This window comes from Heterocephalus glaber, unplaced genomic scaffold (assembly GCF_053883595.1).
Source record: "Heterocephalus glaber isolate CG9 unplaced genomic scaffold, H.glaber_assembly_v1.0 deba00001442, whole genome shotgun sequence".
Classification (NCBI taxonomy): domain Eukaryota; kingdom Metazoa; phylum Chordata; class Mammalia; order Rodentia; family Bathyergidae; genus Heterocephalus; species Heterocephalus glaber.
In genome coordinates this window covers 24140256-24168031 of record NW_028258296.1, presented here as the reverse complement: position 1 = coordinate 24168031, position 27776 = coordinate 24140256, and the positions used below count along the sequence as shown (strand labels likewise).

General features: G+C 39.1%; 1 protein-coding gene across 19 annotated transcripts in view; it reads left to right on the top strand.

The window, feature by feature from the left end:
• The window catches only part of Kyat3 (kynurenine aminotransferase 3), a 59146-nt gene extending 31828 nt beyond the window's left edge, over positions 1 to 27318 (top strand). For 13 of the 19 annotated variants that reach the window (XM_087213056.1, XM_087213060.1, XM_087213047.1 and 10 more), the window contains 5 exons: positions 1296 to 1385; positions 4375 to 4561; positions 12227 to 12300; positions 13128 to 13214; positions 26770 to 27318. In XM_087213056.1, coding sequence (XP_087069182.1) covers positions 1296 to 1385; positions 4375 to 4561; positions 12227 to 12300; positions 13128 to 13214; positions 26770 to 26850 — 519 coding nt within the window. In that variant the 3' untranslated portion in view covers positions 26851 to 27318. Of the gene's footprint in view, positions 1 to 1295; positions 1386 to 4374; positions 4562 to 12226; positions 12301 to 13127; positions 13215 to 20912; positions 20989 to 26769 lie in introns of all 19 variants that reach the window. The other 6 variants (XM_087213048.1, XM_087213058.1, XM_087213057.1 and 3 more) reach the window with 3 other exon arrangements.
• Positions 27319 to 27776: the final 458 nt, after the last annotated feature.

Sequence of the window (27776 nt, the reverse complement as noted above, 5' to 3'; positions counted from 1 at the left end):
CAAGACTCTGTCTCAAAAAACAAAAAAGGAAGAAAGGCTAGGTAATTTTTTCATTTTGTTTACTTTTTGTTTGTTTTGTTTGTTTGTTTGTTTTGGTTTTCTGAGATGGGGTCTCACTATGTAGCCCAGTCTGTTCTTGAATTCATGGTGATCCTCCTGCCCCAGCCTCTCAAGTGCTGAGATTACAAACATGCACCACCATGTCTGGTGATTTGTTTTGTTTTTCTGAGACAGGATCTTGCTATGTAATTCATGCTACCATGAGCTCACTATGTAGCCCAGGCTGGCCTCAAACTCACAATGGTCCTTCTGCCTCAGCCTCCCAACTGCTGGGATCACAGGTGTGCATCACCACACCCAGCTAATGTTTTCATTTTATAAGTGATTGACTAATTGTCCTTTTATTTTACAAAGGTTCAGATTACTGCATAATAGTATAAAAAGAAAAATAATAATAGCTAATATTTTGGCCCTTAACTATTTGCCATTCTCGAAATGTTTTACATATACTGCTAACTCTTTTCATTCTCATTACCATATCATCATGTGGGTACAATTATTATCCCTGTTTGCAGATGATAAAACTAAAACAGAAGGGGCCAGGGATTTAGCTCAGTGGTTCCGGTGCCTGCCGTGCAAGTGCAAGGTCCCAAGTTCGATCCACAGTACCAAAAAAAAACTAAAACAGAAAAATTGAGTGTTTTGCCTGAGTGTACACTGCTATTAAATTCAAGCCAGAATAGTAGCGTGGGTTCAGAATCCACGCACTTGGTCACTGTACTGTTTATTACAGTAACAATCTGCTCAGTGGAAACTGAATCCTATTCCAGCCTCACCTCTACTGAACATGGCTAACGTGAGGGAGCATCAGAAGGTGGCCTGCGGAATCCAAGTCTAGATGTTTTAATTTCTGAAGAGTTCTACGGTGCGCCTTCATTCAGAGTCACCTCTGTCTGCAACTGAAACCAGCTTTGCTACTGGCTCTTCTTCCTCCAGAATAGGAGAACTAGAAAATTAGGAGGGAGGAAAGGCTTATAATGATTGCAGATTTTGTTCACCTTCCAGAGACAGAGCTTAGTGATAAAGGCTGAGTTAGTGGACTCCACTTCTCCACGAAAGAGAATAGCATTGAGATTCTAACACTAACATCGCACCGCTTTCATAAAGTGAGCATTTCTGAACTGCCTATATTTAACAATTATATTAACTACTCCCTCAGATCTGCTATACTATTACATTTAGGTTTTTTTATTACATTTAGTTTTGAAATGTGTTTTTATCTCTTTCTTTCCCAGCTCGGCTGGAGCATTGGTCCTCACCATTTGATAAAACATTTACAGACCGTTCAACAAAACACTATTTATACTTGTGCAACTCCCTTACAGGTAGGTGATCTAGTGACTTGAGATGGGAGCATGATGTGTTGGTAACGGTGTCACTTTTTTTTTTTTTTTGGTACTGGGGATCAAACATGGGTCCTTGCGCTTGCGCAGTAGGCAGCGAAACCACTGAGCTAAATCCCCAGCCCAGCAGTGTCACTTTTATATCATGGATTTGAATTTAGTTCCTCCCTTCATGTCTTTCTTGAGAAAGGCCTTCTAAAACAACTGGGAATTTAGGAGCAGACACATGTTCACTGTATCTAGAAGTCTTGTTTAGTTTTAATACGTGCAGTGTAAGAAGTTACTTATGTATGTGGCCATTTGCTGCAGACTACTGAGTATGGCCTGCTACCCATCTCTAGACAGTTGGTTAAATAAACCATGATCTAGCCAAGTACTGAAATATTATGATTGTATTGGTTGCCTACTGCTCTGTAACAGATTCCCACAAATCTAATGCCTTAAAGCAACACAAACTTACCTTACAGAGCTGCATGTTGGAAGTCCAGAACTGGTCCCTGAGGCTTCCTGCACTGCTTCCAGAGGCTCCTTGCCTTTACTAGCTGCTGGAGGTTGCCAACATCCCTTGGCTGATAGTCAAATCATTCCAACCTCTGCTTTCTAAATATAGCTCCTCTCGGTGACTCCAAGTCAGCTGTCTCCCTTTTTTGCTTACACGGACCCTTGTGATTATATTGGGCCCACTGGATAACCTCCGGAAATCAAGATCTTTAATTTAAATCACATCTGCAAATTTCTTTTACCATGCAAGCTAATGTGTTTACAGGTTATGAGTTTTAAGATATTCTACCACAGGGGCTGTTTAAAAGGAAAGAAAATAGAAAAGGAATAAGAAAATTCTATAATTACTGATATGAAGAGACAAATTGTTTCTATTCATGTATGTATTTATAGAAGCAGGATCTATTTATCACCATTCTGTGAATAACCAAAATACTGAAAAGGCAGTTAATAGGATAAAAGAGTAAAGTGTATTGGCTACACTGAACTTGATTTTTCGTTTCCTATTAAGAATACTTACCTAGAGCTAGGCATGGTGATGCATGACTCAAGAGGCTTGAGAGGGTATGTAGCCCAGGCTACAAAGCAAGACCCTGTCTCAAAAAACAAAAACAAAAAAAGAATACCTACCTAATAGGATAAAAATTTCTACTCTAAAGTAATACCGTGATAAAGGCTAGTTCTGACACTTGATTTTTTTAATGTATTTTATTACATATTAAATTCATTTTGTCCTCTCCAAATAAATTCATTTATTTATTTCACAATACTGAGTGTTGGAGATACAGCATACAGAAATGCCTGCACTTGGTTGGGTAGCTTAGCACCTCATTGCAGGACACAAATAATATTTTAAAATATAATATATCAGATGTTAATAGATATAAAGAAGAAAAATAGAAGGATATAAAGTGCCGAGGGGAGAATATGTGATGTTACATAGGATAACCTTCGGAAGCCTCACTGAGACTGTCGCTTCTGAGCAGCAAGCTGAACATTGCTATAGTGAGTGAACAAGTTGGTAAAATAATAATAATAATACAACTGGAAAGCTAGAAGATCTTTTCTGAACCATCTTACTCTCTGTTTCAGCAAGATGCCCTGTTTTGACCTCAGACAACCACATTTGGAAATTGGCCCTTGGTTTCCTAGAATGGGAAACTATTAATTCTGGTTTATTGCAGAATTTTTCTGCCATGAAGTCTTCTGTGTTGTGTTGCCCCTTTGGCCTCTGTCTCATCTCTTGACACGCTGTGTCTCTCGCTCCTCATCAGCCACTCTGGACTCCTCTCATTTCTTCCAGCAGAATAAATTATATCCGGCCCTTCGCATTTGTCTTTCTCTCTTTCACCGCCCCCTTCAATAAGCTCCACGAAGGTTTCTTTTTTTTGCGGTACCGGGGATCGAACTCAGGACCTTGTGCTTGTGAGGCAGGCACAGTGCCACTGAGCTAAATCCCTAGCCCACATCTGCCTTTTAATTGTTTTATTTCTGGCTCTTCTTCTGAAGGGCAGGCTTAACATGGGTACTCAGTGTGGACTTACTGAGTAAATCAGTTTTTCCTTCACTTCTTGACATCTCTCACTTCTCATCAATTTCTTTAAGTCTGACCAGTCTGCCCTTTCCCTCTGTCTCTCATTCCAAGTTCTCAGTTATTTGCCTGGGTCTCTCCTACTTTGCCCTGCTACCATTGTTTCAGGTCATCCCTGTGTCCACTGCCTGCCCAGCTTCTGCCCCCATGCTTGTGCAGATCTCTGTTCTCTGTGCTCGCCCTGATTCTGATCTTTCACCTTCCCAGGCACCTCCCTGATTCTTAATGTTTTTGTCTGCCCAGGCTCTGCTAAGGAATCCTAGATGATGTGGCCTGTGAACAAGAGCAATACATTTCTCACAGTTCTGCAGGCTGGGAATCCCAGATGAAGCACTGGCAGATTCCATGTCAGGATGGCCTGCTTCCTTTGCACCTTTTCACTATGTCCTCCTATTTCTCCGTCCACCTTCCTGGGATATGAACGATTATAGCAAGGATTTGTGCCCTCGGGCGAGGGAGGGAGGTGCATTTGCTTCTCATTCTATCCACCAAGGCAGTGGGGAAGGCTGACTATTCATGATTCCTCTGGTCACTTTCTACAGTTAGCTTTAGCGAGTCATTCTACAGCTTACCTCAGTAAAAACCAACTTAGTGTTTTTTTGTTACCAAGTAAGTCATCTTTATATAATTCCTCTTTTGCATTTGGATTTTCATGACTCATTTTCAGCTCATCACATTAGATTTAATCGTGTATGTGTGACTGGTCCCTCCATTAATCTGTGAGGTTTGATATAGGTTTACAGGAATGCAGCTGTAATTTCTTGAGCGACCTTTTTGCCCAAAATTTAACTGAAATGATCTTTATTTATTATACCAATAAACTAAGCAATGACTGATATTACCACATTTCTTTTCCACATTTTCAATCTTAATATACAGGAAGCCTTGGCTCAAGCTCTCTGGATTGACATCAAGCGCATGGATGACCCAGAGTGTTACTTTAATTCTTTGCCAAAAGAATTGGAAGTAAAAAGAGATCGGATAGTACATTTACTTGAAAGTGTTGGCCTGAAACCCATAGTTCCTGATGGAGGATACTTCATCATTGCTGATGTGTCTTCAATAGGTTTGTAAAGGTTTTGTTTTATATATAATATATATATGTGTGTGTGTGTGTGTGTGTGTGTGTGTGTGTAAATGGATTCTTATGAAAAGAAGAAATGTACAGAGCTCCCAAATTACCAATGAGGTGGACCTTTACCCTTCTTTTCTGCAGTGGGAAAAGAGTACAGAGAATGGGAAAAATGATTCCATTCCATTCTTTCTTTTCTTTGGTACCGGGGATCAAACTCAGGTCCTTGCGCTTTCAAGGCAGGTGGCGGAAACCACTGAGCTGAGTCCCGGGCCTGCTTCCATTCCATTCTTTTTTTTTTTTCCATTCCATTCTTAACTGTTTCCACCTATGCAGCCAGTTTTTCAAGTAGAGTTTCTATTCCTTTTCTGATGTTTTTATTTTTTCCAATGTGGGAATCAAACTCTTCAGTCCAGCTTTGACTTTATTTGCAACTTCTTGGTCAGTACTTTGTAGAAGGCTCGAAAGAATAATAGCACCCCAATTCACACTAGCCCAGGACTTCAGATTTTTCATACCAACATGCTCTATGAGTGTTTTTGCAAAACAAGGGTTTTTAATTATTTCAAATATACACAAACTTGTGTAAAGTTATAACAGAATTATGCAGGAAAGGTTAGTATCACAGCCATCACAGCCTTTTTCTGTAAAAAAGGGTAGATTTCAACAATCAACATTTTCTACAATTATTACTCTCAGGATTTCTACCTGAAATGTGGCTGTTGTTAAATTATTGTGGAGTCGATGCTGTGTAGCTGTTCTCTTAAACACTGAATTGCAGTCATTCTGTTCTGGCATATATTTTAAAAATGAAATAATACATATGCCCTGTGTTCATTTGGTAAAATTTTAATTTCCTTTTTGCTTAACAAAAAAAATTACATTGTTTTGTTACAAGATTTCTAGAAATGTTGAACCCATCAAGAAATGATGCCCTTTGGGAACACACTGAAATGAAATAAACAAGATAGATGACAGGTATTGAAAGTCTACTATATACCAAACACTCAAATTCTCTTTTGAAAAAGCTGTGTTAGCACCATCTTCTCAGACAAGAAGACTTAGAAGTGTTAAATAGCCTACCCAAGGCCGGGGATTTAGCTCAGTGGTTCCGCTGCCTGCCTCACAAGCGCAAGGACCCGAGTTTGATCCCCGGTACCAAAAAAAAAATAGCCTACCCAAAGTCACACAGCTAGATTCTAAATAGTTCTGTCTCCAAAAAGCCATGGTCTTATCTTACTTAAAGCTGATGGATGTAATTCATTGGCTTTTTTTTTTTTTGTACCGGGGACCAAACTCAGGTCCTTGAGCTTTCAAGGCAGGCGGCAGAACCACTGAGCTAAATCCCTGGCCCTGATGGATGTAATTCTGACATGCCACCAACAATCTAGAAGTTAGAAGTGTGATAATGGTTTATATATATGTGTGTGTGTGTATGTGTACTATTTATAATAATAAACTTTACAGCATATTTATTGACAAGTAACAGCCATTCTAAATATAGTTTTAAAATTTGATTTACTATAAATCAAATATGTCACTGGAAAAGCTAGAGTTTTTTATTTATACCAAACTTTCTATAACTGGGAAGAGTTAAAAAAAAAAATCAATTGTTATAACAAAACAGTGGATATGTTTTTACTTTTCTAATACACAAGCATTTGACATAACAGTTTCTACTTCTTACAGTATTTTACGACCCCCCTCACAGATCTCGGGAAAGGAAATGTCCTGACTTGCATGTCCTTTTGTCCTGAAGTCTCTCTGGAGAGGCTCTAGAGTCTTAACAGGCTGCAGGGGAGGTGGCTGTAGTGTTCACTGTGTGCCTTCCCATAATTCTTCCTTACCCCAGTGACCAGCTTGCTGCCCATGACCAGGCGTCCCTCTCCCGGGAAACATTTGCACTGTCACTCCCTGGTGGTTCTCGTCTCTGCCCAGGAGTGCCGGGTTCGGCTGTATTGGTCAGGTGAGGCACAGCAGAGCCAGGACAACAAAACACCGGGATGAGAGCATTGTGTTACTGGCAGATCCCAGAGAGAAGAGGGCAGCAGGCCTGATAGGGCTAACAGGAAGGAAGGAGTCCTCTGGGTAATGACACCTAACCAGGGCCTGGGGAACGAGAGAGACAGAGAGAGAGAGAGAGAGAGAGAGAGAGAGAGAGAACAAGGGAGCCAAAGCCTTATGAGGTTCCAGGGCATCACCCACACAGGTGTCCATAGACAGACCTGACGGGTGGGTTTGGAGCAAGCAGGTGCAAGCTCTGTGGAGAAGGGTTTTTATAAGAGGTGGTCAGTGTGGCATGTCTCTGCAGCCCCTGAGGCATGTGGGGTCACTGGAGCAAATTAAGTAAGTGTATCCGGCTGTCCCATAGGAAGGTGGTCACCACGAGATGGTCGATTGAAAAATACATCTAAGGGGAACCAAGGAGGCAAAGAGCTAGAAACTGTCCAGGGTGTCGCAGCCTGGGGATGAGTGCCACTGTTCCACTGAGGTGAGCAGCTCGCCATGATTCTAAACTCAGTACCAGTAAGGAATTAAAGATGCAAAATTTAGAAAGGAAGAGACTTTATTGGAAAGGAAGATAAAGGAGAAGCTAAATAGCTACCCTGGTAAGAATCAGGGTAGGAGGCTCCAGAAAGATTCAGGACCTGTCAAGGACCCTTTGCTCCTGGTCTGTGTCCCCCACATGGAACTTGCCATGACCTGATTGGTTTCCTGGGCTCTTTGGATTAGAGTGGGACCACTTGGCCATGTCATTTCTCCTGGTGGTCTAGGTGTAACTTCTTTCTGTGTTTGTTTATTTGTCCTTGGCGGGGACTTCTCTCCAGGGTGGGCAGCTGGTTGGCGAGGGGCTGCCTAGTGAGGGGCTGTGTGGATATCTGTTGTGGTAACATACCCTAGAGCAGATGATATAGTGACCCTAGAGTGAATACATGTGTATATGTATATGTGTTAGTGCATAAGTGTGAGTACATACTGAATAAGAGCTGTCCCCAACGTTAGTAGGTCCCCCCGCCTCTGCTTCCCCTGGATTCTGTTGGAGATGGGGAGGGACGACTGCCTCAACTTGGCTTCATGCATTTGGCTCTCTCTGTACTCTGCCTGTGAGCTCTTTCTCTGGTCTTTTGGTGCAAGTCCCAAGGCCATTTGATGTCTTTCTTTATCTCATTTTCTCTTTTTCTACCCGCCTCCTTGACATTGTTCCGAGGGGAATTTCTCTAGTAAAATTTTAACTTCTAGTCAGGGTTAGCTAGAAAAACTAATGAGGCCCTTATCCTATTTTTCTCTCTGCCTACAGACCTCTTTCTCCTACAAGGGTGACTAATCCCTGTAAAGACACTGAAGCAGCATAAAATTACAAGAGTTTATTACGTAAAGTTTGATTTAAACTGAAGCCAGCTTCTCTCTTACATTTCTTAATTTGTTATGAGAGAACAGGCTACAGGAAGTGGCTGTTCTTCCAGTCCTACTGCCCAAGTATTGTATTTGCCAAAATCCCAAGTCCAACTCTTTTGTTTGTTTTTGGGTTTTTTTGTTTGTTTGTTTGTTTGGTTTTTTTTTTTTTTGGTACCAGGGATCGAACTCAGGTCCTTGCGCTTGCGCAGCAGGTGGCGAAACCACTGAGCTAAATCCCTGGCCCTGTTTGGTTTTGTTTTGAAGCAAGGTCTCAATGCATAGCCCAGACTGGCCTCAAACTCCCTGTGATTCTCCTGCCTCAGCCCCCTGAAAGCTAGGATTTCAAGAGCATTGCGCCACCACACCAGGCCCAAGTTTCACGCATGTAAAATCCCTTAAAACACTCTACACCATCAAAAAACAAAAAAGAAGCAAGGTATTCTATACCCTGAGGTTTGAAAAGCATTTTCTCTACATCTGATCTAAACGTGCCCCTCATTTTATGAGATGATAAGGCACAGTGTTGTGGTTTAGATCTGGGATGTCACCCTAAACGCTCATGTGCAGGGCTTTGGAAGGTGATGGGGAGGGTCATGGGCCCTGCACCCATCAGTGGATTTAGCAGCTAACCAGTTCAGCAGCTGAGCATGCTGTTAGCAGGGGCCCTGCTTAGAGACTGGTCGCGGGGGGGGGGGGGGGAGCCCTAGAAGGGTGCATCTCTCTGGCCCCTCCCTTCCCTCCTGGCTTCCGAGCCACCATGAGCAGAGCATCTTTTTATCCGCCATCCCTTCTGACATCCTGTTTTTGCCTCGGAGCCAGTCAGCCGTGGCTGAAACTGAACTAAAATAAACCACTCCTCCTCTGAGTTGTGATTGTTGGGTATTGTGTCCCCGTGACAGGAAAGTGACTGAGACAGTTTTCGTCACTGATATTTTGCCTTTGAATCACAAGTCCACAAGATTTTCCACATGAATCATTTTAAAGTTCTTTTTTTAAATTTTTTGTTTTTATCAGAACATATGTGCAGTATATAATGGTTACATTCACGATAGGAGTTGGCACATGTACACAACACGTTAATTCTTTTTACATACCCCTCCTCTCCCCCCATCTCTTGGTCTCTTTGAATCATTTGAAAAGAAAATGATTTACTCTTCATATGTTTCCAAAAAAATCTAATCCTCTATGAGCCAAACGTCTTGTTGCATACCTATAAGTCCAGCACTCTGGGAGGTTGAGGCAGGAGAATGGCAAATTTGAGTCTAACCTAGGCAACATAGAGACTTAGCAAGATCCTGTCTCAAATTTAAAAAAATAAAATAAAAAGACCTAGGAATGTAGTTCAATCCAAAGTTCCTGGATTCAGTCCCTAGTGGCGGGGGTGGGGTGGGGTGGTCTTCTATGCTATAATATATAAATAGAAATAACTATATATAAATAAAAATCATGCCACACAAGAAGTAAATGAACAATATTTTAGTTACCTAGGTTTATGTAGTTTTATGATTAGCATTAGCTTGAGACTTTCATGACAGCAAATACAAATAGAAAAATGGGAATTTGTTAAATAATTCATGGAAAAAGGAAGTTTAACAGCTTTTTACATAAAACCAATTCATTTTGGGTCTAAAATTTTCCAGATAGTAAATTCTAAAAAGGATTTATCACACTGTGATACTCATTATCAAAAGGATAGTAAAAAAACAAAACAGGACAGTGATCCAACTTGAATTACTGCATTAAGATCTTAATTCACTTCCTATTCCTTCCTCAGTCAATTCATCCTTTATACAGTACTAGTTTAGATTTTAGATCTTGGTTGAATAGGTACAGAAAAGACATGTGTTAGAAAACCTTTTTTGATGATGAGGATGGGGTAGGGAAAATGTTCCTTCTTTATGTCTTTTTTCCCCCATGGAGAAAAATATTCATCTCTGTAAAATCCCACTAACACAGGAAGAAAACTTTTATTTTACTGTTTTGTCTGTTTCTATTAATTTGCAGTCTCTGTATTTTTTCATTTACTAAAGGTTGTTGGTATCCATTCTTAAAGATAAAAAGAAAAGCTTCGGCTTGATGTTAGCTTCAGAATAAAAATAAACCATAACATTTGTGAACATAGTAATTATTTCCCTTTATAAACTAATAGTGGTGCACTGGTTAATATGTATGGAGCATTTGTGATATAGTAAGTATTATATTAGGACCTTTGCAAATATCACATTCTCAAGAAAATCATGAGATAGGTTCTGTGCCCCATTGGTTGATGGGTAAGAGCAGAGAATCAAGTACGTTACTGAAGTTAACCAACTAATCAGCCCCAGAACTTGGTTGGCTCTGAGCCCAGACACCTATGCCCTGACCAGTGAACTTAATTTGTTGTCTGCTAAGAATCTTTTCCAGACCCATGAGTTTCATCCTAGAACTAAAAGGAGGAACATTTGATTAGAAGGAAAGATGATAAATAAGTAGCCGATTACTTTTGTCTGCTGGGATAATTAGCATTCAGGGCAGTGGAAATTCAAAAGCCAAGTTAGATTTTCATTGACTGCTTAAATATGCTAATGCGTTTGGTTTAAACTCTCACTTTCAACAAAGAATGACTTTGTTTCATTCCCTTAAGTGCCTCTAGCTGAGTCACTTCAAAAGAAATAGATTCCAACTTCCTTCTAACTACAAAGCCTTTATAATTGTATTTATTCCCTTCCTTTTCAGCGGTATGGCAATCAATTCCTTTTTTCTAAGCTATCACAAAGATGTACTATAAAAATGCTTAAAAATGAATAAATGAGTAGTGCAGTGTGTCAGTTACAGTTAGTAACCTCTTGTTCTGACTTCTACACCCATAGGTAATCATGCCTTTCCCTGGGCTATCTTTATATTTTGAATTCACTACTATGGTGTACTTGTCACATGGAGTTCTTACACAATTTACAATTAGATTCTAATACTATTAAGCTATTATTTTGTTAGTGCCAAACTTGAATTAAGCACACATACATACATATATCTTGAAATAGTAATTTAACTTCCTCATCTATAAAGAGAATTGTAGCTATATCTCAAAATTGTTGGGACAACTAAATGAGAGAACCATGCAACACTCTTAACAAATAGGAAATACTCAAAAAGTGGTAGTATTAGTGTTATTATATGGAAATTTTACCTTCTCCATAAAGTATGGAGAGACTGGAGAGAAAATATATAATGATAATATATATATATATATATATATATATATATATCTTCAGTGTCAAGGCTTTTAAAAGATTAGTTTGAAGAGCACCCACTAGTATTTAGTCAAAGAAGGGAGATATCTGCCTTAATTTGTTCTGAGCAATAAATTACAAACTTCACTGATTACAGTAACCATCAACATTGGGTATTTGGGGACATTCTAAAAAAATATAAGAGCACAAGCCAATGAATTTCAAACAATATGAAATATAGATTGTTGAAAGTAAATGCCAGAAAAATATCCTGCCAAGACTTTAAAGCAAGACTGATGAAAATGATAATAATGGAAATATATATTTGCAGCTTTTTCCCAAAATAAAAAAAATTGTTAAAACATCATAGTATATGGAAGCAGCAGTTAAACAACAAGTATAACATTTGAAAGATATAAACATTCTCTGTTTATAAAAAATAAATAGTATTACTTTATTCATTCAACATATATGCTTTTTATTACTTGCTGACCTGAGTTGGGGATGCAATAGGTTGCAAACTAAACACTTTACCCTCATGGAGGTTAAAATGTCTAAGAAACGTAATTATTCCTGAAAAATACAGATGTACTTGTTATTTCCTTAATAATCCTCATGGAGCCCTTTTTCCTGGAGGGGGAGGCAACACTCGCTCTTTCCTCCCCTTTCCTAGCCTCTTCCTGTGCTAGCAGCTCCCTCTGCATGCTTGGCCAGGCATGTCTGTGTATGTGTGAGCATCACCATGGGTATCAATACCTCTCCTGGGAATGCCTCCCTGTGCAATACAATGTGAGACTCCAGCATGTTGCAAACATCCTCCAAGAAAATTCTAAGCTATGTCAGATTAAATCAGGAGAAAATTTTGAATCTCGATGGACTTAACTGAAATATGTGTCATCTCAGATATAACTCAGAAGAGGGCCGGGGATTTAGCTCAGTGGTTCTGCCGCCTGCCTTGCAAGTGCAAGGACCCGAGTTTGATCCCCGGTACCCAAAAGAAAACAACAAAAAAAGATATAACTCAAAAGCAACCCAATTTTCATTGTTGTTTTAGATGCTGACCTCTCTGACATGATGAACAATGAGCCTTATGACTATAAATTTGTGAAATGGATGACTAAAAATAAGGTAATGTTTATTGGCCTTTGCATTATTGTTTTATATTTTGTAGTTGATTTATGAAGGAAACTTGCTCACGTGCTTTGTGTTGCACCCAGTGAGAAAGAACCAACCATAGACCGATATTAAATCCACACAGGAGTTTATTACCAGCCGGGACCAGAGCCGAGCATCTGACTCGAGCCCTGACTGGGGGAGATTAACATGTTTTATACACCTTTGAGGCCAGCAGTTTCTAGGCCCCCCTATGGGATAGAACTAGCAAAGCAAGCAAAAGGTACAGAAGCAGAACGTCCTGTCTTAGAACATTTGTAAAACAATAATTGATTAATTGTTGTTTCTAAGAGGCTCTCTAAGGGGAGGAGGTTTCTAAGCTTCCACCTTTTGAGTTCATCTAAAGGGCAGGCAGGTGGGTCGTTCAGCAGCAATATGGAGCCTGTCTTGCTAACTAGGGTCCTTCACTTTGAACAACATTGATTGTAGCTTTGTTACATGATACTCCACTTGTGACTTTTGGGGGGATTTTAAAAACATTTTTTATTTTAGAAATGGTTGCACATATTTAAAAATATCAAGCTAGGCAATCCAGCACACACCTGTAATCTCAGCACTTTGGGAGGCTGAGGTGGGAGGATTTCAAGGTTAAGCCCAGCCTGGAGAACTTAGTGACTTATCAAGACCCTATCTCAAAATAAAAAATGTGCTGGGGATATAGTGCCTCTGAGTTCAATCCTCAAAACAGAAAGAAAAAAAAAAAATGTAATGTCTGTTGCCTCAAAATTAGTGTTTTAAATATAAGTGGTTTGGTTATTATTTAATTCTATTTATTTTTTCAGAAACTAGCAGCCATCCCTGTGTCAGCATTCTGTAACTCAGAGACCAAATCACAATTTGAGAAGTTTGTGAGGTTTTGCTTCATTAAAGTAAGTTCCCTGATCCACTCATAAACTCATTTATAATATCCTTCCTTCTGATTTATAAAGCACCGTTTTCTTTCTACTGCTAAAAATTAGAACCTCATATGCAGTTTCTAAATTTTGGTTTGCTGCCTTGAAATTAACTGAACCTCTTTCAGGGGAGACAACATTATCTAGATACTTTACCATGTAATGATGTCCAGCATACAATAAAAAATTATTAGACATCTAAAAACACAAGAAAATGTGACCTATATTTAAAGAAAGAAGTATTCAATAAAAATATACCTAAAGGGGACACAGAAGTAGGAATTAGCAGAAAAGGGCTTTAAAATAGATATTATTACTATGTTCAATAAATTTAAGGAAAATATGGTCAAGTGACAGAGGAATTAAAGCTATTAAAAAATAGGGAGAAACTCCAAGCTCAAAGATATAATACATAATATGCAATATTTATCAGACTTAACAAAGAATTAAAGCTATCAGGGAAAAAGGGGGTCAACTTGAATGTAGATCTATAGAAATTGTCTGATCTGAAAAAAATGAAAGAGAATTTTTTTCAAAATAGAGATAATATCAAGTGGTGATGAAATGCATGCCCTTGGAGTACCAAAAATAAAAAATAACAAAGGGACCGCTGTGTTCAATCCTGCATGGTGGCTCACCCTCACTCTGTAGACTGCACTTCTTTTCATACTTTTACTCAGCCCAGATTCACTCTGCAGAGCCTGTTTCTTTTCTTTTTTTTCTATTTTTTGGTATCAGGGATGGAACTCAGACCTTGTGGTTGCAAGGCAGGCATGGTGCCACTGAGCTAAATCCCCAGCCCTGTTTCTTTTCTTAACTTTAAAACTTTGTTTAAAAAAAATAACAAACGAAGAAATATGGCAGAAATATTATTTTAAGAAATAGTCAGCTATGGTGGTGCAAGTCTGTAATCCCAACATTTGGAGAGCCGAGGCAGGAGGATCGCAAATTCAGGCTCAGCCTGGGCCACATAGAGAGTTCAAGGCCACCTTGTACTACACAACAACTCCCTGTCTTAAATTCCCTCCCCCTAAAAGAAATTCAAAAAGAAAAAAGAAAAGAAATAATGGACAAAATTTTCTCATATATGCTGAAAAGCAACTTAAAGATCTCAAAAGCTTAGTAAACTATAACAGGATTTTAAAAAGAAAGAAAATTTGGAGATGGTGGTGGCTCTCAGCACTTACAAGGAGGACCATGAGTTCCAGGCCAGCCTGAACTACAGAATGAGACCCTGTCTTTAAAAAAAAAAACTCTAGGCCCAGCATAACTGCATTGCTGAAATCTTTGTAAAGAGAAGATTGTTAAAGCAACTAGAGGAAAAACTACACATCCTGTGCACAGGAACAAAGACAGGAATGTTAACTGACTTCTTATCAGAAACAAAAGAGACAAGAATATGATGAAAAAGCATGTTCAAAGCACAGACATAAAAAAGCTGTATCAGTCTCTACTATTCTCTTGCTGTGACAGTATTCTTTAAGAGTGAAAATAAATGACATCCCTGACAAGCAAAAGCTGAGAGAACCCATCACCACCAGACCTGTATTTAAAAAGATTCTGAAGATCTTATTGCCATTTTTAAGATGTTACTGACACTAAAAACAGTCTTTCTGAGATAAAGGCACTCTCAACACCAACTTGTTCTTCCAAAAACCTTGTCAGAATAATGTGAACACTATTTTCACATTTAGAAATAATTTATAAACAAACTAGGGAAGGCCTACTCGGAATAGAATATACATGTTAACAACCTGGCAATGTTGAGTATTCAATCAGTTTAAATTCAGAAGAAAAAGTAAGGCTAATGATATTATCTTACAGTGGATCTAGAAATAGTGATACTAGTGCTTCTTCACTCACAATGGGGTTCTTTCCAAATAAACCTGGCTGAAAATATCATATATTGAACGTGCATTAATATATCTTAACCTACTGACTGGCGTAGCTTAGCAACACACCACACTGCGGAGCGCCTGCTGTTTACCCTATGATCATGTGGCTGACTGGGAGCTAGGGCTCACTGCTGTAGCCCACACTGGAGGAGTATCTCACCATACTTCACTGGCCAGGGAAAGAGCAAAATTAAAGTACGGTTTCTACTGAAGGCTTGTTGCTCTTGCACCATCATAAATTCAAAAAATTGTAAGTCGAGCTACTCCAAGTCAGGGACCATTTTTTAAATTATTATTTATTTATTTGGTACCAGGGATTGAACTCTGGACCTTGAGCTTGTGAGGCAGGTGGCGGAACCACTGAGCTAAATCGCCAGCCCCAGGGACCATTTTTATAAGTAAGTGATTTGAAACTATAAACAGAACCACAGAAGTAACAAGTAACATAAGACTTGAGTTTTAAAATGCTAAACATAGACTCACTGTATTCTCTTCTTGGAAATTATTTACAAACAACCTGTAGAATGGCAAACTAATTCACAAATTCTCCCAGGGTATGAGGAAGGGCTGCCAGTTACATTGAAGGCTGTGGTAGAGGGAAGATGCCTAAAAAGGATCCTACTTGTACATCTTGAAATCATGGACAAATCCAGCAGGTCGCCTGCTCTTTACCAAGAACAGTGGGAACACCCTGGCAGTGAAGACTTCTCTAGATTCGAGAAAGAAATGGTAGAAGTATACAGTCATGTCATCTAAACCATCTGTAAGGCGGAGTGGAAAGCAGACACTGCTTGGGCTATAGACTTCTTCACTCACCCGTGCCACTGTTGCCGACCATTGTGTTGGGGAAATGTAGAGGAGACACATCCAGTTGGGTATAGTGCATTTAATGAGTCCGAAAGAAATAAAATCTAATTGCTTCAATTGTGTTGAACCTGACTGAGAGCCAGGGAGAACTTCCGCTGTCTTCTAGTGCTGCCCAACTCCTTCCTTATACATCTTCAAATCAAAGAGCCAGTAAGCAGCTTGTTCCTTGCCCAGAATAAGAGGAACAGGTTTACAAAGGGAATTACTTTTTTTAAAATGATTAATAAGGGGCTAGGGATTTAGCTCAGTGGTTCCACCACCTGCCTTGCAAACACAAGTCCTGAGTTCAATCCCCAGTACCAAAAAAAAAGATTAATAATAAAAAAAGAACTGCCTATGAACCTTTAAAAGGAAACTACAAGGAAAAGAGAAAGATGTAGGGAGAGACAGATGTCAGAGAATATTCACTGAAAAAAAATCTTGCCATGGAACAAATAAAAATTGTGATATTTGGAATTCCAAGCTTCTCAAATAATAGATTAAAACAGAAGTTTTTAAAGTTCAGGGAAGGTAGGTAAGATAATATAAAAAGATGAAACAGGACATGTCAAAGCTCAAGTAAGAAATTGAAGGGTTAACTAAGGCTATTGTAAATTATGGTGGCTTTGGAAACAGTACCAAGGACACTAAATACTTCTGTGGGCGTATTAGGAATTGAGGAAAATAAAGTAGAAAGGAAGACAGAATTTTATAATATTAGAAAAATTATGGAAGCAAAAGAAAAATGAAATATATAGAATCCCTGAAAAAAAAAGTAGGACAAATGGAACCCAGAAAAAAATATAACATTATTTTCAGAATGCTTTGTATTGAGAGAGACAGAGAGAGAAAGAGAGAGAATACAAACCTTAAGATTAAAAGGCAACTCCTTGTCTTGGAAAAATCTGTAACAGAACAATTAGCACAGGCCTATATCTTGTTTGATATGTTGACTTCAGAGATGAAGAAATAATCCTCCTTTGGGCACCTAGACAAAAAAATCAAAACCTTGCTGAGGGCCAGGATAGGAAGGTCTCTTACATCAACATCTGAAACTGGAAGATAGCATAGCAGTAGCTGGACATCCTTAGGAAAGATAACATACCCAACTTGACCTCTCAGAAAAACTGAAAAATAAAAGGATGGCAAAAGAATGACAAGAAAGTGGAAATCTAGAGAAAACAGCTTGAATTCAGGACAAAAAGATGAACATAATAAGGCAAAAAGCAGCATTTCATGATGTTGTCTATGAAAATACTGAGCCGGTCCCAGCACCCGGAAGGAAGCTCCCCACCTCCATCCCAGGCTCCTAGGGCAGTGAAGCTCAGCTGGTCCCAGCACCCAGAAGGAAGCTCCCCTGCTGCCATCCCAAGCTCCTAGGGCAGAGAAGGTGAGCCAGTCCCAGCACCCAGAAGGAAGCTCCCCTGCTGCCATCCCAAGCTCCTAGGGCAGAGAAGGTAAGCTGCGTGGGTGCCAGAAGCACCCCCCACCACCACCGTGGAAATGAGAAGACACATAAACAAGCCTCAAAAACAGACTTCTGGATCACCTACAGCAACTCCAAAGGGAAATGAGATGGAACACTCTGATACTCAACCACCTGGACTCTCTGAACTGGCAACAAAAGAGGATCTGGGAAAAATGAAATCAGAAATAATTACTCAGATAACAGCAAAGATTTTGCTCATGGTGCAAGACATGATTAATAAATCTAGAGAGGACACAGATAAAAAAAAAAATAGAGGATCTGAGGAATATGATGGAATCCCAACATAGGAAACAAATGGAATCCATAAAACAGATACAAACAGATTTCCAGGAGATTAAAAACTCCATGGAAAGTCTGTGCAGCAGAATGAACCAATGTGAGAATAGAATTTCACATATAGAAGATAAGATTGCAATTAGTAACCAGGAAAAGAAAAATTGCTTTAAAATTGTAAGGGAACATGAGAAATCAATCCAGCAGCTGCTAGATGATGCAAAGAAGAATAACATAAGACTGATTGGGAACAGGAGAGAGTGCAGACGACATAAAAAAACTGTTCACAGAAGTGATGGCAGAAAACTTCCCAAGGAGGGGAAAAGAACTTGACATACAGATAAGTGAGGCATATAGGACTCCAGCTAGCCTTAATCAAAAGAAATCTACACATAGGCATATAATAGTTAGGATTCCAGAAATCCAACAGAAGAATAAAATTCTACAAGCAGTGAGAGAAAAGAAACAAATCACATACAAAGGAAAGCCCATCAGAATCACAGCAGACTTCTGAAGGCAAGAAGAGCTTGGAGTGATGTATTGCAAGCCCTAAAGGAAAACAGCCTCCAACCCAGATTGATGTACCCTGCAAAACTATCTTTCAAAATTGATGGAGAAATAAGATACTTTCATGATAAAGAGCACCTCAGGAACTTCATGAATACCAAACCGGCACTCCAAAAAATTTTAGACAATACCCTAGGAAAAGACAATGAGGATCACAACCCCAGGAAGCCCAGCAGAATGAATCCATTGGGCCTGACAAATTAAACGCAAAGAGGGAGAATCCAACAAAAAGAAAAAGTCATGACAAGGCTTTTAAAACTTTTGACTTCATCTCCCTAATGAGTGTATAATTCGATCTTATTATTGTACTGATTAGTATTTTTCTAATTCTAGAGTTGCACACCATTCCTTGGGCTATACTGGCTATTTATCATCTTCTTATGTCTACATTTTAATTGGGTTGTCTATTAATGAGCTCTAAGAATTCTTTATATATTCTGGTCATAGGTTATATGCATTGTAAATATGGTCTGTTTAAGGACTACTTTTCATCTTAATGATGTCATTTAAAGTTCTAAATTTTGATGGAATCTCATTTATCAATTTTTTTCTTTTATACATTATGTCTTTTGCCTACCGTGAATTCATAAACATTTTCCCTTATAATTTCTTCTTAAAGTTTTATACTTTTAGGCTTTCTTATTTAGGTTCATAGATCCCTTCAAGTTACTTTCATGTATGGAAAAAAAGGGTTGAGGTTAATTTTTTATATATGGATACCAGGTGTTCTAGTGCCATTTGCTGAAGACTCTATCTCTTCCTTGGCTCTTGAATCAAGTTTATATTCTACAAAATACTAATGTTAAATAATCTTTCAAAACTCAGTGGACCATATATGTGTGGTTCTATTTCTAGATTCTCTGTTTTATTCAAATGATCTATATGTCTTTCCTTACACCAACACTGCCTTGATTACTGTAGCTTTAGAAGAAGTCTTAAAATTGGGTGCTAAACATCTTCCAGCACTGTTTGTGTTTTTGTTTTTGTTTTTGGCTTTTCTGGGTCCTTTGTACTCCTACATAACTTTTAAATTTCAATATCCAGTTCTTCATTTGTAGCAAGTATACACAGACCGAATTTTTATATATACCTTATGTTTTCTAATCCTGCTAAATTCAAGTACAAGTTCTAGGGACTCCTAGAGATTTCTTAGTATTTTCTCTGTAGATGATCATTTCATCTACATATAAAGATTTTGCTTCTGCCATGCCAATCCTATCCTAGTTGTATCATTTTATTGCCAGACTATTTTGGTGGGGACTAGGTTTCAAAGTTTAATGGACAGATAAAGAGTAAGCCTATCTGCCCTTGTTCCCCACCTTAAGGAGAAAGCATTGTATCTTCTCCATTCATACAAGGCATTCTCGCTGGAAGTATGGAGTACATGTCTTTAATCTGTTGAGAAGTTTCTGTTCTACTTCTAGGCTCCTGATAGCTTTTACCATGAACAGCTGTAGAATCTGGTCCAATACTTTTTCTCCAACTAGTGACAGGATCATATGGCTTCTTCCTTTCCTCTGTTAAAATGATGACTTTTGGGGGTAGATCTTCCAAAGCTGAATCAACACTGCCATCCCTATAACAAAACCACTTTCTACATACTGCCAGATCTGACTTCTAATTGTTTTGTTAAACAAATTTCTATCTATGTTCATACTTTTTTCTTCTATTATCTTTATCTAATTTTAGGATTAGCACAATGTTGAGTTCCTAAAATGAGGGGAGAAGTGTTCCTTCTTTTTTCTGCTTTAATTGTTTGATATAATTTATCAGTTAAAATGTTTATGAGCCTGCTGTTGTCATATAGGTAGGTTTTCAAGCTAGGAATATACTTTCTTTAATAGGTGCTATTCAAATTTTATATTTCCTCCAGAGTTAGTTTCATTAATTTGTCTTCTAAGTTACTTCTTAGAAGTTGTCAAATTTATTTCAAAAAAGATTTTTGTAATATGCTTTCTATCTATATCCTTTTAAATTCCATAAAATCTGTGGTAATGTCTCCTAGATCTCAATATTGTAATTTAAAAAATGTATAACTGATATTGTGTGACAGGAAGAAAAGGTCTAAAAGAGCAGGGGAATTGGGAGGGGTAGGGGAAGGGAAAAAAAGGAAAGGAAAAAATATGAGAAGAGGAAAAAAAAGGAAACAAGGTCTTTGCAAATAGGAAAGTGTGGAGGGGGTGAAGGGAGGGCAAGGAAAGGGGAAAAAAATAAGAACCAAGAGACTCATGTAATGGTACAAGATCTCAATGATGAATGTACCTGTATTTTATACATAAAATGTACCAATAAAGTTAATGGGGAAAAAAAAAAAGAAAATCCTCAGTTGCTGTCAAACTTATGAATGGATGCTCACCCTCACTCCTAATAAGAGAAACAAAAAATAGTACCAGAATAAAATCTTATTTTATTTATTAGATTGGTGTGACAGTTAAGGTGGATTGCCAACCTGACTGGCTTTGGCATTTGCTCTGGGGATTAGTAAAGCGAGCTTCTGGGTGTGTCTAGGCGAGTCATGGAGACGTGACTTTAAGGTCTATATCTGGTCCCTGTCCCTTCTCTGGTGCTGTTCCCCACGCTGCTTCCGGGTCTCCATGAACTAAGCATCTTTCGTCCACACACCCTTTCACCATGATGTTTCTGCCGTAGAGTCGGACCATGGGCTGAAGACCCTGAAACTGTGAGCTAAATTAAATATCTCCTTTAAGTTGTGGGTGTCTTGAACAGTGTTCTCTCAGAACTAATACAATTGATAACAACTAAAAGAACTAAATTGTTCTATAAAACATTCACACACTGAGAGTAGGAATATAATTTGTGAAGTCTCTACTGTGGTTAGTTTGACAGTTTCCATCAAAATGTAAATGCACCTACTTCTAGAATTCTACCCTCCGATATGCTTTCGTGCTTATTTTGAAATGATCAAGGATTTTTCATGGAAGCATTGCTTTTAATAGTAAATGATTGCAAACAACTAAAATATTTAGCGGTGAAGTCTGCATAAATAAATTACAGTACATTCACATCAAGAAAAGAATGAATCAGGCCAGAGATTTAGCTCAGTGAGTGGCATCAGTGCCTGCCTGGCAAGTGCAAGGTCCTGAGTTTGATCCTCAGTTCCACAAAAAAATAAAAAGAATGAATCAGCTTTCCAAGTAATGATGGCCCATAAGCAAGGAACAGAAGAGTTCGTATGGAACACTATTATTTGTATAAAGGAAACAATAGATAAGTGATGAATAGATGCTTACAAATACCTGAAGTATTTCACCAAGATTATATCATAAAGTCCCAGTGTTGAGGCCAGCCATGGTGGCACACTCCTATAATCCCAGCACTCTGAAAGGCTGAAGCAAGAGGATTGCAAGTTTGAGCCCAGTCTTGGCAACATAGTGACTTAGTGAGACTATCTCAAAATTAAAAAAAAAAAAGTTCTCAAAGCCTGGGGATGTAGCTCAGTGTGAAGGCCTTGGTTTCAATCCCCAGTACCAAAACATAATAAAATAAAAATGAACTAAAATTTTTAAAAGGGTTGGAGATGTAGCTCAGTACAAAGACTTTTGGTTCAATTCCTAGTATTGAAAAAAAAAAAAAAAAGAAAAATTTAAAAAATTAAAAGACTGCCCAGGCTGGGGATTTTGCTCAGTGGTGCCGTGCCTGCCTCGAAAATGCAAGGTCCTGTTTGATCCCCGCTACCGGAAAAAAAAAAAAAAAAAAGACTGCCCTAGGTGGGAAAAAAAGCTCCCAGTGTTATCTCTGGAGAGAAAAGCTGAGGGACATAGATGGGAGGCTGACCTACTTTAAAAGGCATTTTGTTTTTTTGTTTTGTTTTTTTATTTTTTGTTTTTTGAAACAGGGTCTCGCTATGTAGTTCAGGCTGGTGCCACCATGCCCAGTTTATAAGGCATTTTGAAATGCTTTCAATATAAAATTTCAAGAACTTTTTAAAAAACCATTTCAAGGGCCGGGGATTTCGCTCAGTGGTTCTGCTGCCTGCCTTGTAGGCACAAGGATCCGAGTTTGATCCCCAGAACCAAAAAATTTAAATTAAAAAACCATTTCAAGGGCCGGGGATTTAGCTCAGTGGTTCTGCCGCCTGCCTCGCAAGTGCAAGGATCTGAGTTTGATCCCAGGTACCAAAATAAAAAAGGAAAAAAAACCATTTCAACCCAGGTGTGGTGGTACATGCCTGTAATCCCAGCACTCAGGAGACTGAGACAGAAGGATTGCTGTGAGTTCAAGGCCATCCTGGGCTGTATAGCAAGACCGTGTCTCAAAAAAAAAACCATTTCAGAGTAAATCATCAATTTAATTATTCATGGATGCCCACCCCCCAAGTCCTTTATTAACAAGGATATTCTCCTCCAAAGCCACAGTATAACCCTTAACATCATGAACTTAACACTCCTTTGCTATTATCATGTCAATCCTCAAATCCAGTCCAACTCTCACTTATTGTCCAATAATGTCCTTTATATAACAAATAAGTCAACCCAAGCCAGGATCAAGTCAGTCACTCAATCCAGGCCAGAATTATGCATTGCATTCAGTCATCGTGTCTCCTTGGAGCTAGAATGTTTCTTCAGTTTGATTTGACTTTTGTGATTTTGATACTTTTTAAAAATTATCAGCCAACTCAGAAAGCCCCTGAATTTAAGTCTGGTGTTTTCCCACGGTTGAATGGAGGTTATGCACTTTGGCAGGAAAACACAGAGGTACCGCTTTCTTCTTTTTATTACATCAGGGGATACGTGATTTCAGTTTTGCTCTTACTGGTATAAATGGATCAAGTGGTATTTGATAGGCCTTTCGACTGTAAAGTTACACTTTTTCCATTAAAAAATATTAGATATTTTGTGGCAAAGTACTTTGAAACTATGAAAATATTCCATGTCACATAAACCAGTTTATTCATTTTACCTGTTCATTAGTACCAGTAATGAGTCATTGATCCCTATTTTATTCATTAGAATCAGCCATTTGTAATACAAGTGATGCTTACAAACCAACATCTAAACAGTAAGAGCACTCACTGCTATTAGGATGTTGCTTTCCCAGACCCTCCCTGTAGACAGAGATGGGGAATATAGGAATGCATATCCAGGCATGCAAACATTTATATGTAATGTAGCCTGTATTAGGCAACTTTTCTGTCACTGGAACACAATACCCAATACCCACAATTTAATGGAGGAAATGGCCAAGTGTTGTGGTGCATGCCAATAATCCCAGCACTTGGGAGCCTGAGGCAGGAGGATCACTGTGAGTTTGAGGCCAGCCTGGACTACATAGCATGACCTTGTCTCAAGCAACCAGAAAAATAAAATAAAATAAAATAAAGAAAAAAATGTTTATTTTTACTTATGGATTCGGAGGGTTCAGTCCATGGTTGCTGGCTCCAAGGCAAGAATGTCATGGTGAAAGCTTCTTAGTTCATGGCAGCCACTAAGCAGGCACCAGGGAGGAAGGGGCCAGGGACCATACAGAATCCCTGAGATCACTTGCCCATGACCCATCCAGAAACAACCAGACTTGTGCTTTACCAACCCCCTGGGAATTTCTTAATCAAGTCAAGTTGACACATCATCATTAAAGATCTTGCAGTCATTCCTCTGTATACAAGGAGTCCAGGATCACCCCAATACCATAATTTGTGAATGTTCAAGTCCTTTATCTACATATAAAACCTAAATTATCTCTGGGTTATTTATAATCTAATACAATGTAAATGCCATGCAAATAGTTGTTTTACTGTATTGTTTAGAGAACAAAGAAAAAAATCTGTACATGTTCAGTACAGACATAATTTATTTTTTGTTGGGTTTTGTTTTGTTTTTTATTTTTTGAGACAGGGTTTCATTATGTAGTTCAGGCTGGCCTCACATGGAGATCCTCCTGTCTCAGCCTCCCAAGAGCTGGGATTATAGGCATGCGCTACCATTGCCTGGCTGAGAATGTTGTTGTTTTTTGAGGTAAGGTCTCATTATGTAATCCAGGATGGCCTTGAACTTATCACATAACCCAGGCTAGCCTCTTGCCTCAGCCTCCTGAGTGCTGGGATTAAAAATGTGCATCACCATGCCAAGCTATAATTTCTTTTTCCAAACATTTCTAATTGTCAGTTGGTTAAGATGCAGAACCAGTGGACTTGGAAGACTGATTGTGTACAAATTTACTTCTGTATTTATTTGTATCTGTAGGGAGAAAGGTCTGGAGGAGGGAAAAAATAGAATAAAGGCCTCATTAAACTTTATAAAAGAAGTTAGTAGAAAATCTTACTAAAAACAGCTTTTGCCTATGCAGTTAGATTCACTGGCTAATCCTGGCTAAAGAAGATAATACTTTACTGAGGAATTCCTTTAGAAGCAATTGAAAGGACAAAGGTAGAGAGAAAGAAAGAAACCAGACACAGAAAGGCACCAGATAGCCCAAGTAGCATAAGGACTTAAAACCAAGGAAGGAATGCTCTCTAATGGAGAGATTAACCAGAGGAAGAGCTGATAGGCAGAGCATGAAGGAAGCCAGGAGCCCAACACCAGGATAACCCCTGACCTCAATAAAATGCAAAGGAAATAAGGAGTGGGTACCTAACTTTGGGGTCACTATTACTGCACTAGATGCCCAAGCATCCCCTACTTAATCAATAGCTCTAAGCTGCCTTTTCTATAAGTCTCCTCCTAATCAACCTATAAATCCTAGAGGTAAGGCCCTAACAAGGACAAAAGGGGAGGAGAAAGTCAAACAAAGCCCACCAAAAGGAATATCCATGTAGACAAAAGTGCCTGGGTTTGAGTCTTGAGGCCTGGGACTCATCCAGAGACAGCCCAGGGAACCAATCAGACTGGGATAAGTTCCCAGTATCCACCTGGAAGGAAAGGTCCCTATCTTTTTCTGGACCCCCCTGCCCTCTCTCCAGGGCAGCTTGTTTCTATCTTCTGGTTTTTTAGGGTTTTTTCTCCTTATAAATAAATCCTCTTCCTTTCTTAAACTCCATCCCTCTAATTCAGTACTGGTGCTGTTTTCAAATTCCAGCTAGCTGCTCACCTCTGATGTGACAGTATCCAAATATACTGAAAACTACCAACAGGTTTTATTTTAGCTTTTTCCCTTTCCATATTTGTAACTCCCTTCTTCACCAGTGGAAAGCCTGGTGCCCATGATTTAATTATGTAATTGATCACTACTTCTCTCTATATATGATCAATCTCCCATCGATGCCAGTGCTTCCCCACCCACTCACCCAAATCTCTGGGCGGATGCCTTTTCCTGCACCCAGGCTTGGACAGTTTGAACCAAACTGCTTCCACCACCTCCATGTGACCATAGTTTATCCCTGCCTTGTCTTCCGCCCCCCATGCCTATCTGCTCTCACCCTCCAGTGGTGGTGCCCCCCCATGAGTCCCCAGCACCCCGCTCCAGGCCACCTCTGCCTCTCGCTGCATAGAAACCTCACCCCTTTTGGGGTCTGACAGCACAAGCCAGAGTCCAGTACCCTGACTGAGGCCCCCTACCACACGGCTGTGTCACATACTTGTGCTCTGACACTGTTTCCAGTCAGTGTCATCATTTGCCACCTCTACCACCTTTATTTTTTTCTATTTTTTTGGTGGGGGGCAGAATGGGCTTTGAACCTAGGGCTTTTGTGTTGAGGTACATCCCCAGCCTTTTTTTTTTTAAACAGGTTCTCATTAAGTTGCTAAATTGCTCAAACTGGGCTCTAACTTATGATCCTCCTGCCTCAGCCTTCCACAGTGCTGTGATTACAAGTGCACCCAGCGTTTTCTACCCACATTGGGCATCTTTGCTCCACTAGGACTGCAACACCTTGCACCAGGCAGCCTCTGCGCCTGGACATGTACTTTGCTCAGCCACACCTAGTGGCTTCCGTACTGAATCATTTGACAGGGAAAAGAAAGAAAAAAATAAAACAAAAGAGGAAAACACAAGGCTAGATTCTCATTCTTTACCCTTCAGTTTAATTAACTTTATATCGTAGGCATGCATTACCTATTCAAAAACTAAGTAGATCACTTTTCAATAACTAATTGAAATTTTGATAGGAAAGGGCAGACTAATGTTTCAAATGAACTAAATATTCCTTGTACAGAGCAAAGTACAGTGACTAATCTGTGAAATTCACAAATAAAGTAGAAGCATGAGTACATTCTTTAGATGGAAATTGACATAAAAGGTCTTGGGAAATGAGGGGATTAATGGGGAATGATGCCAGGATTGGAGCAGATTGCTTTTCTTTTTCACTTTAACCTCTTCTGTACTCTTTGACTTGTTTCTATAATTGATTTTATTAAATTTTTTTGCTTCTGCATTTGCCTTTTGCACTTTGAAAATTTTTCTTCACCTAAGATCACTTAAATCTTCATGTAGTGTTATTATGGCCTGTAAATCTTCATCTTGAATTTGTGTTCTATGTAATGATTGCAATTGTTTCATTGATTTACAGAAAGACAGTACACTGGATGCTGCTGAGGAAATCATCAAGACCTGGAATAGACAGAGATCTCAAAGTGGGCAGAATGTGTGACTGTTTCCACTAGATGGCCTAGTATGGCCCTATAACTCAGTGCTGCCACCTGCTGGATGTTGAGCAACAAATAATTCAATACAAACAAATTTAAGTAACTCTCTCCGTTGTTTTTCTAATTCACTTCACTGCTAACAGTCTTCAGGAAATTTGATTTTTTTTTTTCAGTTGAAGTGTATTAAAACAGCTTCCCCTAAGATATCAATGTAGTTTAAGGGTGAATGTGCTTGAAACCATGGGTTAGATGCCCAACACCACAGGGGAAAAATGAAATGCTTCTATTGTTTTATGTAAGTCAGCATAGCGTAGTGGATAAGAACTGTGAGAAGCTTAACCTCTCTGTGATTCAGTTTCTGAATTACAAATGGGGAATGCAAACAGCACTTCTTCATAGGAAGGTGGTCTGTGAGGATTAATGGCCTAATCTCTGTAAAGCCTAGTAAACAATAAACACTCACTTGAAAGTTTCACGTTTCCTCCACTGTGTGCAAACTCATAACCAGTTACAACCCTCAGTCCCATTTTTTCACTTTAGCTATGTAGATCCCTTCCCCTCATTTACCAGTGCCTTTGAATTTTGCTCTTGGTTTTGCCTCTCTATTCCAAGTACTACCATTATTTGAGTGGTTTCAAAGTCCACAGGAACAACCTTAGACCTTGACCCCCTTGGCCCTAGTGATGTTCACCTCCAGTCTACTGCAATCACCCACTCCCTTGGGCCTGCATTATTCAGGGCTGTGTCATCTTGGAGGTAATAAAGTCATTTTCTCATGCTATAACCACATGTCCTTCTAGCTCATGCCTAAGAACACTCTTTCCTTCTTTCTCCCTTTTGTTCTTTCAAGAGATCATTTCTTTAAACTTACTACCATTTTTTTTTTTTTGAGACAGGGTCTCATTGTGTAGTTCAGGCTGACCTTGAACTT